The following is an 11,876-nucleotide window of genomic DNA, read 5'->3' as shown; positions in this document are numbered from 1 at the left end:
GAAAATACAACTAATGCATAACTGACCATTTTTGAATGAATCAAATTCAACCTTTATAAAAATAAAATATTTATAATTCTGTCTCAAGTGGATGTCACTATGTCAGTGCACCATATTTTGTTCTCTCTCTGACCGACACACAACATAGCAAATTTATGCTCAGCAGAACGAACTCTTACTCTTTTCTGTGTTATTACTTTTAATATTTAAGTTAATTACGTTAGCTTTTAACAATATTTTAATTTTTATCCAATTTAAAAATATTTTTAAATTGTAATAATTTGCACGCTCATGACACATAATCCAGCCCTAAGACACTATATTTCTATGCTGTGAACTTATAAAATTGTATACATTACAAATAGGAACCCTTTAGTACAAAGGTTCTCAACCTAGGGGTCGTGCCCCCTAGGGTGGAGTGACAAAATTTCAGGAAGGGGGGGGGCGATAATGTTTAAAAAAAAAAAACACGAAAAATGAATTTTAAAAAATTTACGATCATATAAGATTGTACAAATAATTTGTATTGTCAAAACAGCCACTCAACGTGATAATAACAAGATTTTGTGACCCGTAAATAAATATTTATGATTATTCATAGGCGTAAATAGCTAAAGTCTTACTTTGATAATATTAAATAAGCTTAAAACAAAATGTAGAAAATGTTTGGAGGGCTTAGCCCTCTCCCCCCTCCCATATTTGTGCATATCCGATTGTTATATTTATATGTTATGCATACATCAATCTTATAGTAATGAGAGGGGGGAAGTGAACTCGTATAATAGTTTTAGAGGGGGCATGGCCTCAAAATGTTGAGAACCCTTGCTTTAGTGCAATCAACTTTTAATACCGAGTAAGTGAAGGTTTTGAATGTTTTAACCTAAGAATTTATAACAAACCATGACTCTCATTTGGGTAGTGAGCCTAGAAGTTATAAGTATAAATTGTTGATGATTTTTTAATAGTTCAAATGTTATTATTTAGATATCAGTCCATGGTAATATTTACATTCATACATGACTTTAGAATTTAACATGGATTATATAAGATTTAGAACTTTTTAAATGTCTTAAATCCCTCAGATCCATGCCTAATAGGAAATGCTAATATAAATCTTCGGTGAAAATCGTATGTATCTATAGTTATAACTTATTAGTTTTTGAATATAATTACAACAAAATAATAAAATTAATTTTATCAAAATTGGTGTTGCTAATTAAAAGAAGTGCAAGGAAATTGTTTATTCTTGACTATTGACTTAAAAAACTACAATCATCAAACTCTTCGACAGTTTAATGTTTTGGTGTGCATCATGCTGACATACTGTTTGAGGTGAGAGATGACAATGATTATCCATAGCCCACAGGTAACAAACATAGGTGTGCACAGACATTTGTGGCACGGTGGGCCAAGTCAATAAAGATTAAGAAACCTGAACTCTGATGGAAGAAACAATTAAAATGTTACATACTTTAATTTACCTACTCATAATCACACACTTTTTAAGGTACAAATCATTCATATGATAAAAACAGATACATATTTTTAAAAATTAAATAAGAAATATTTTAATTGTTAACAGTTTTAAATTTTAAAAAAATACAATTTCGCAATCTGTAATGGTAATATGTTATCAATTTTATTTTTAAAGACATTTAATTTATTATTATTTATTATCCTTGAGTAACAATGTTATTTTCACCTACCTATTTAATGTTTTATGATTTAAAAAACCAAAAATCTTGATGTTTAGATCATGTTTACTACATATATAAATTTCAGTACGTCTCGCAGGGTGGGCCACGGCTCACCCGGCCTTCCTTGTACACACGCTTATAGTAACAAAACTATTGATGCTCTGTTCTCTAAATAGTGGTGGGGGAAGGAGAATTGACAAATCATAATTTTATAGTCTCCCAAAAAACCTGAAGATTTTATACCCGTATTGAAATATATGATTAAATCATAGACCTTATACTAAGACGGAGCAAAGGTGTAGTTTGCGTGGTCTTGGTAGACTGCGCTGATCAATAAGACCCGGTGTACTACGCACATGTTCAGTTAACTGTATACAATATATTATATACACCGTAACACAAATTTCCAAGAACCGAACTACCCCCCCCCCCCCCATACATATATGCCCCATCTACTAGTTTAAGGTCTATGGAATAAATGTTCATCTGTATACCAAAATTATTCAGCTCTCCCAAATCTCAAATACAATTTGCGCTTTTGCCCTTATGACAGATAATTTATAGTACATATTTTTAGTATAATAATACATCAAATGTCAAGATACAGGGGAATTTATTTAATTATATTTAAATCAAAAAAAAATATATATATATACAGGATACATTTAACCAATAATTATCTATTAATCTAAAATTATAAAATAAATACACAAATATATTTTTTTTTTACTGTGAAATAATGTGTAGTAATTTTTCAAATATCTTTTTCTACTGAAAAAGTTAAAAGTACATTTATTTATGATTTTTATACATTCTATATATTTTGTTCTGAATATATTTTATTAATTTTTGCTCCTAACTTATCTGCCTTACTAATTACACTTAAGATGACCAAAATACCAAATAGCTGGAAGGTCAGACTTGGCCACGCTCAACAAACTTCCTTTAAATTATGAAATTAAACCATGACAGAATATTTATTTAGTATTATATAATACTTATTACTTTATAATAAAGCTATTATATTTTCGTATTAAGAATTATTAAAACATTCTGTTTTTTTTTATATTCATGTTAATAGAAAAAAATAAAAATATAAAACACCACGGAGAAAATAACTATGGTATCATACTAGTGAAAATAGTAAATATAACAATCATAACCTTCCATTGACTTATACTCAAATTTGTATTCATAATTTTAATGATCTTCATGAGGTAAATGGTTGTGAGAGTAGCCATGAAGAACAAATAGCCACTCATCATTTTCACCTTTAAACATTTCTCCTTTGGCATTGCATCCACTATGCTTCTGTATACACTCTAAATATCTGTAATTAATAATAATTATGGTAAATAATATTATAACTTATAAATTATCATGACTTACAGTAAGTAATCGATAAAAAATTAAAATTAAAATTTACCTAGTTTCATCTTTTACACTGACTATTGTAAATTTGAAGCCTTGTTCATCTGAGTAAATATCATAAGAATCCTTAGACTTTTCACTGATATTATCATCATCATCAGAGTAAACATCATCATTTAGGTCATCATCATTTAGGTCATCATCATTAATAGAATTATTCTCCTCATCCCAAAATTCAATATATTTCAATGGTTCACAAGTAGTTTCTAACATTTCATGTGTTGAATTTTTTTTTAATGCACTTTTTCTTCTAGCTTTTATTTTTTCGCGTGCGTATGCTAATGATACTCTGTTTTCAACACCAGGAAAGCTAATTGTATAAAAGTAAACACAAATATCAATAAAGATATAATTTTTAAATAGTTTATTTATTAAAATTGAACGTACTTAACTAATTCTTCATCATATAATTTCTTTGGTTTACTGTCATCTTCTAAACATTTAAGCATTATCTTTTCAAGAAAAATAGCGGCTTGAAACTCTTCGTCACTCAATGGCGAATGATTGTGTTCTCCAGTAAACTCTAACATTGTAGTATCATTCTCAACTGATATTGAGCCTTTCACTAAACATTTCAATTTTGTATTCATTTGACACCATGCAAATCTATGAAAGATCATTTAAATAATTAGAAAAGTAAATAATTATAAAACATATGCTTCAGTCTTACTTTCTTCCTTTCCTTAATGAATATAAAAATCCTATTTCATCTCTATATAGTGTATACCCATCCCACATGACCATTCCATCTGAAATAACTGATACACTAACTAGTTTAACTTCCCCAGATACTTTAGGAGGTTGTCTTGTTCTTGCCATACTCCGCCATGCCATTCGATAAGGAATTTTTTCTGCCGCATCAAGAAACCTATAGTATATTAAACATTCTTCTTTTTATACTAATGATTAATAAATATTAAATAATGATAATAAAATAAATACATCTATTGTCTAATATTTACAATCAACCTACATTTTATAGTTAATATTCTGGTTTCTAAACACCAAGCAAAGCAAGATAGTTTTTAGTTTAGATAGATTGAACAATGATTTTTTTGTTTCTGTGATACTTTTTTAAGTGTTTTTTGACCTAGGTTCCTGTTTCAATAGATTATAGTGGCCCTAACCATTAATTATAAATTAGATTTTTAAAGAAATAATTGTTTCCCTAGCAAGTAAACAAATACATTTCAATAAGACTAATTAGTCCAATAATAGCCAATCGTCATAAGCAAAGCAAAACAAAATAAAAATAAATAAGTTCAATCCAAAATGACTATACTCCAATAAAAATCTTCTTTCCAACTATGAGCATTTATCATTTGCTTTAAAATTTAATAATAATTCATGACTATCTAACACCAAGTTGAACAAAGTCAGTTATTTAGTTCTTAAATCAGATCTCAGCGTACATATAGTTTTAATTTTATTTTTGAGCAGTCTTATAAATGAATTAAATTTTATTAATTAAACCTTTCAACTTCTTCATTATATATCTCTTTGAGACCCAAGTGAAGTTCATTTCGTGCCCGTTCACATAAAGTATTAATGAATGATCGTTCCAATGGATTTCTCTTAAGATCCACTGGTGGATGATTATGATCTTTAGTTCTATATATGACAAATCCGTCTCCAGAAGCACGCATAAATCCTCTCGAATGGCACGCTTCATCAGTTGCTGTTTTTCTATTTTTGGTACATCTTACTATTCTACAAATTATTTAAATTAGTGCATCTTACATTATTACCTTTATTAAGTGGACGCTACACTCGCAGTGTTGCCTGTCTTACAAATGTAAAATATAACTAAAAATAATTTGTGCGAGAAAGAACCAAGAAGGCTAGTCATAAAAAAAAAAACGTCATCACATTGAATAATTGATTTAAATTTTAGATTCTGAGCGAAGCGATGAATGTATTGATTTTTCAATTATGTTTTTTTTAATTTTTTTTATTTTTGTGTATGCCATCACCTTTTAAAACAGTAAAAGTGCTTGGATTTTCTTCAACAGTAACTTTTCTGATAGGAAAGTGAATCTAGTTGGTACTTTGGGGGGTCAAAAGTTAAAATTTCCAAGTAGTTTTCAAAAGTGACATGAAAAACAAAAGAAAAATTAAGCAAAAACGGGAATTTTTACGCAAAATCTGTTTTCGAGAAAATGGATTTTGGTTTTTGGTGCAACTCTAAAACAAATGACCATAGGGACATGAAATTTTGACTGAATGTTTATATTAGCATTTTCTATACACCATAAAATTTTGAAAATATTTTGACTCTTTTAGAGCTGTTTACAGACATTGTCAGTTTTCAATTTTTTTAGTTTTTTTTTTTGTATAAATATCAATAAACATTTATCTTTTGAGTAAAAAAGCTTGAAAATTTAATAGAAGGCTCCTAGGTTATTGTTTCAAAGGCAGATGAAAAAAATTAAAAATCCTTAGTCACAGTTTTTATTTATAAGCATTTAAAGTTCAAATTTTGACAAAATACGGAAAAAATCACAAAAATTAGCAAATTATTTTGAGTTGAGAATTCATAAAAATTTTTCATTTTAATCTAAGATTTGAAAATGTAATATAAGATTACTCATAAGTTTGTCTACCTTTATCAAAAAAAAAAATGTCTACAAGAAACTTAAATTATAATATTCATTCGATTTCTCATGTAACAATTTACTTATTTTATTGTAATTAAAAAACGAATGACATGTAGATACTTGAAAATTTCACTGAATGTTTATATTAGCATTTACTATACACCATAAAATTTTGAAAATATTTTGACTCTTTTTGAGCTGTTAACGGACATTGTCAGTTTTCAATTTTTTTAGTTTTCTTTTCTATAAATATCAATAAAATTTTATTTGTTGGGTAAAAAAGCGTGAATATTTAATATAAGGCTCCTGATATATCGTTCTAATAGCAGTTGAAAAATATTAAAAATATATAGGCACAATTTTTTTTTTATAAGCATTTAAAGTTCAAATTTTGACAACATTTATCAAATTTATAATTTATTAATTATTTTGTAGTTAAAAATGTATAAAATGTTTAATTTTTATGGTTAAGGATTGAAAATTTAAAACAAGGCTCCACGTAAATAGGGTATATATAAATTACTTTATTCACAACAATATCATCAAATATACTTGGTAATATCATAGGCTGACTGACCGTTTTCGCTCAGATTCAATTTTCTTATACAATGATATTATATCATTGAATTCAAATTTAACACCATCCATTACAGTGACCCACTTGTAACCTACTGTACAGCAGAGCAACATCCACTTATCCACCTTTTTTTAATATTGGAACTACAAAAAAAGTTATTGAGATTTGAAAAACACAAAAATAATGGATTTTTAAACAATTAGAAATTTGTTTTATATAAATGATAACAAAAAATAAAAACAATATAATGTTCCCAACAAAACTTTGTCCAGCGCTCCGCGGGCCAAACAAAATCAGTTTTTCTGTGCATCCCTACGCGACACCCTGAAATAAGAGAACCGGTTATGATAGCAGGGTAACCCGCAGATTCAGCGCATTCTCTCGCTGGACAGAGTGTATATTGTACATAAATTTGGAATGTTAACTATCACTACAGCCCGAGTGATTCTATCCTGCACAAACAAGTTTTGTTATGTTGTACATTAGTAAAATGGAGACAAAACATGCGAGTGTAGCGTCCTCTTAACACCTCAAAAGTAAAAATAGTGTTACTACTCACTTTCCACTGTTGGTTAGTGCATCATTATGGTAATAATAACCTAGTTCATCCAAATATAAAGATGTTCCACGCCGTGTACCAGGTATCACTTTAACAGATAATAGTAATGGTGGTTCTTTTTGTAATACTGTACTGGGTTGATTTTTCAATCTCCTTGTCCGTTGCATTCGTCTGGTAGCATTTGCATAATTAACCACAGTACTAGCAAGCGGATAGCTAAATATTGTTTTTTATAATTATTATTTATTTTAGTTTAAATAATGTTATTTTAAATTACTTCAATATTTCTTCTGCATAAATAGTTTTTAAGGGAGTATCTTCATCTTGAGCCCTTTCTTTAATAGCATGCAAAAATGCCCTAGCTTGTTTTTCAGCATCACAGTTAGAAGATGGTAAGTGATTGTGACCTCTAGATCTAATTATATTCAATGTTTTTATGTTTAAATGGGCTCGACCCGGACATTTCTTTTTACCCCAAACCACACATCTTAAGTACCTATAAATAAACATATAAACATATTTGAAAAATATGAAAAACATGATTTATTGGATATAATACTTACTTCTTGTCATTTTTTTCGTTTTGTATTTGATAACTATAACCCATATTATCAAAATATATTGTTGAATCAATTCGCATTTGTAAAAACCCTAATTTTCGTTCAACTTTTTTTTTCTTTTCTTTAGTAGATGGTTCATGACTTAATTCATGTGTTTCTAGATTTTCAATTTCTGGAATACTAATAGCCGCATCTACACTCTCATTTGCTTGTTTATATGTATCTGGATTAGCAGTTTCTGGGATACTAGTATCTGCATCTACACTATTGTTTTCTTGTTTAACTGTGGTTTTATTATCCTCATTATTATGAGATATGTCTTCATGAACTTCAGAATAGTCAAGAGTAGAAGTTTGATTATTATTTAGTATATTTTCAGAAGTACTATCAATAGTTACTGGATTAGAATCATCAATGGGTGATGTTACATTATATTTCTCTAACTTGTCTCTCAATTCAATAGTTTTGGATTTTTGATTAGGTACAAATTCAAAAAGTTGAGGTTCTTGCCACTTATTACAATATATACAACCTAAAATAAAGGAATATTAAAATTAAGTAAAAAATACATGTTTTAAAATAATAATACTTACAAAACATATTCACAGTTGCATCTCTTTCTTTTTTAACATTTTTTGAAATATTCTCCTTATCATTTTTTTCATGAAAAGCTTCACTTTCAACATCATCAGTATATTCATTACTCTCCATATCAATTTCATCTACTTCTATCACTTCCATATGATTCTCTGCATCAAACGTTATAACAGGTTTACATTCTTTGTCTTCACTATTATTAGTAGTATATTCATGTGGAATATTTTTGTAATCATTTATTGCATCAATAAGTTCATTGTCTTCTATAGGAAATAGTGGACCTTGCATTTTTTGTGGTTGACGAAACCTCTGCATCCTTCTTGCAGTGCTCGAAAATGTTACTTTACCCCTTAGTTTTGGTGTGCTATTTCAAAATCAGAGATAATTATTATTAAATGTATAGTAAAAAATAATAAAATAAACTAACTTTTTTATTTCTTCATCAAAAATTGCTCTATTAGGTGTGTTCTCGTTGATTGCTCTCTCTCTAATTTTCATTAAAAAGTTTCTCTTTAATAATTCTTCATCATAGTTTCTTGGTTTATGCGTGTGTGGTTCTCCTGAATGACGAATCATGTTGTCGTAATTTCTAATAACAGCTCTAGCTGGGCATGGTTTCTTTTTAATACCTTTTTGAGTACATTTCAAATACCTATATAAAAATAAATTTAAAATAAAACAAAATTAAATTAATTTAAATACTATTATTATGTTGTCATTACTTTTTGTTATTTGCAATTTTATGGTTATGGTAGGCAAATCCATTTCCATCATAAAATATTGTGCAATTTGGTCGTAGACCTGGAGCAGTTCGAACTGGTGACCAAGTGGATTGAGATTGTTCCGACTTTTTTTTTGATTTAAGCCTTGTCTGAGGACCAGATTTAGATACTTCTCCATACTCAGGATCATCTGACACGGATATTACACATTTTGATTCATAATTTTCACTAATAGATGGTTCAGTGGATTTTAATACATTCTCATTATCACAATAATTATGGTCTAGACAATGAAATAAAAATCATATTTAAAACCTATTTATCAAGTTCAATAAATAGTTATGATTCATCTAAATAGGTATATTTTTGAGAAAAAAAAAATATTTAACTAAATTATATTTTAGGGATGTTAGCCATACTACCTACATAATGTTCAGTAGTTTATTATGCTAATTAAATTATTATTTTGATTTCTACAAATGTATTTAATTGTTTAATGGCAAAGTTGATTTAAATTTATATGAAACTAAATATCAAGTAGGTTGTAGGTAGTTATATAGGTTTATATATTTTCTATACCTAACCACTTAGTATAAATAAATCATAATAATTTATATAATTTTTTATTAGTATTGATTGCACTTATAATATATTTGGGGCCCTTTGAAATGACAAGTTTAAGTTTATTTTTCTGTCCTGTTTTTCCCACATGTTTTGGTCACTTGTAAAATTGTATTTGATTTCCTAATTACTGTACTCTTTACCCATTATCACTTATTGCAAATTTCCTACAATTAAGTTATTATTATTATTAACTCATGTTTAAATCTCTACACAATTATTTTAATGATGCATTGGTATTTGTTAAAGCATGAAATCATAAACTATAGTAAGATGTATAGGTTATAGGTACAAGATTATTTTAACTAATTTTAAAATTTGTAGGTGGCATAATAAACAAAAAGATCAATTTTTGGATTAAGGTAAAATATATAATATTATAATTGTCAATTTATTTTGCTTTGTACATTTTTGTTTATATTACTTTTAATGAGTAGACCTAATTAGTAGATAATAGCTGTCAATAACAAACGACTTGTTGAGAAGATTTTAAATGTTTTTACATTCAACTCCTAAATACAATTAATGGTCACTTATTAATATATATTTATAATTCATAATTTTTTTTTTAAGTGGAAAATATTGAGTGGCGCGCCATGTTAATGTTACACGATCACTACTATAAATAAAACGATAGTTTTTACATATATAACACAGTTCATTCAATAATATGAAATAAATTAATTCAATTTCATGTTAGTGTGTTGTAACTGCAAATGAAACAGCACATTAAGCTATTAATCAAACACATTCTGTAAGTGTATATCTCATATATTACGAGTGTGATAGTCAAGTGTGTTCAAACGTCAACATATTAACAAGTGAAAGCTAGATAAATGACTGACATAACTTGTATCTAAAAATTCATGGTCGAGGGACTCAAATTAATAGCAAATAGTTGACGGATTTTGAATAATAATTAGGTATCCAATAAACACTGGTAGTCATAGGATGTCTTATAATAAGAGTTAATTTCTACAATTGTTTGTCCAATGATACACAAGCACACAACAGTCCTTAAGAACTTACATAATATATGTATATTAGAAATATTCCAAAATAATCGGTAATAAGCACTCATAATAAGATACTAATAATAAGATACTCGTAAAATTTGATGTTTGGTCACCCTAGATAGGCAAAGTGCGACAGGCACCAACCACCAACAGTGTACGATGCGTACAAATAAAATATAAATATAAAAATAAGTAAGAAACTATAAGGACATTTGTCGTATTGCATGAAATAATATAATATAATTTTAATAGCATAAATGCATAATACCTATACAATATTGAATATTGAACAATATAGGTATGTACATTGTATTAGTATTATTTGTATATTTGTATATAATGATAATAGACATAAGACAATAATAATAGTGTATGATGATGATGTATATAATCATACAATTGAATGCAAGGGAAAAGCTCACTTTACCACCGTGTACCGATTTCACGAACAAAACGTACAGTACCCAATAGTAAAAGAACGGTACAACTCTTACCTGCCATTTTTGGTCACTGTCCACTGGGCTATGAGGTACGAGCAACTATCGTAGTAACGTCAACGATAGAACAGTTAAACGACGATTTTGCGACGAACGGGCTTATAAATTTACCAACAACAGACCGTACCGCGGCCGACGATTCAATCGAAATATCGAACATCAATCCATATATACGATAAGAGTATAAAACCACCCGTTGTTTATTAATAATAATTTTCGATTGACGAAACGAAATTCGCATACATATTACATACAAGTATACAACTTCACGACGATAACGTCAAACCGTCATGTGTCCAGTCGGTGCACATCTCGCGACACGAACGCGAAATACGATTTTTAACACAAAATACAAATAAACAATAGGTTTAAAATGTTTTTTCATGACGTAAATACGTAATCATCGAAATCGCCTATTAAAGCGTAATAAAAATCCCAAGGTACGAAGTTCGTCTTAATCATGGTACTATGAACATGGGCCAACCAATGCGATTCCATGGTGGATGACGTCATACCACCACCGTGATATGGTTATCTGGTGACTGGTAGTCGGTAAAAAGCCAAAAAAATGGTATTCAAATTTCAAATGTGTATTGTGTATGAGTATACAGAAACTGCAGTTTTCATACATATTTTTTAATCTTCCGTCCCTATAAATACATAAAACTTTGGAGGAAAGAAAATCAAACGGATATGTCGAAGATATTGTTAATTGTTTAACAAGCTCTGAATGATAACGATGGCAGTACGTCGAATGGAAATCGGTCATGATTCGGCATCTACCGTTGTTAAGAGACCATCTACTCCAAACTTAGTACGTATTTATAGGTAATAATTAAAAAGCAGAATTTAAATTATACTTTTTAGATTGTTTATCTACACGTTCAAGTACTAGAAAAAAATTATAAGTTTATTTTCTAATTTTAAATAAGGGATATTGCTGGAAAAAGGTATGTAAAAAATTACCATTTAAATATATTATGTTAAAAAATAAAAATGATA

The 11,876-nt window shown here is 28.4% G+C and overlaps 1 protein-coding gene across 2 annotated transcripts; it reads right to left on the bottom strand.

Annotated features, from left to right (window-relative positions):
• Positions 1–2,293: 2,293 nt before the first annotated feature.
• LOC132950885 (uncharacterized) lies at positions 2,294–11,153 on the bottom strand. 2 transcript variants are annotated; one of them, XM_061022487.1, is made up of 12 exons: positions 10,872–11,153; positions 8,741–9,023; positions 8,446–8,670; positions 8,015–8,382; positions 7,425–7,953; positions 7,139–7,357; positions 6,862–7,077; positions 4,602–4,838; positions 3,799–3,996; positions 3,516–3,734; positions 3,124–3,438; positions 2,294–3,027 (listed from the first exon to the last, which is right to left on the bottom strand). In XM_061022487.1, exons 1-12 carry the CDS (start codon positions 10,876–10,878, stop codon positions 2,898–2,900), a joined length of 2,946 nt encoding a protein of 981 aa, XP_060878470.1. In that variant the 5' UTR covers positions 10,879–11,153; the 3' UTR covers positions 2,294–2,897. The 2 variants fall into 2 exon arrangements, with proteins under 2 accessions (XP_060878470.1, XP_060878471.1); XM_061022488.1 differs by having other exon boundaries at positions 8,741–8,930.
• Between the last annotated feature and the right edge of the window lie 723 nt (positions 11,154–11,876).

The sequence above is a fragment of the Metopolophium dirhodum genome, chromosome 8, assembly GCF_019925205.1.
Source record: "Metopolophium dirhodum isolate CAU chromosome 8, ASM1992520v1, whole genome shotgun sequence".
In the NCBI taxonomy this organism is placed as follows: Eukaryota; Metazoa; Arthropoda; class Insecta; order Hemiptera; family Aphididae; genus Metopolophium; species Metopolophium dirhodum.
The sequence above is the reverse complement of the archived record's forward strand: the minus strand, read 5'-3'. Positions and strand labels throughout refer to the sequence as shown.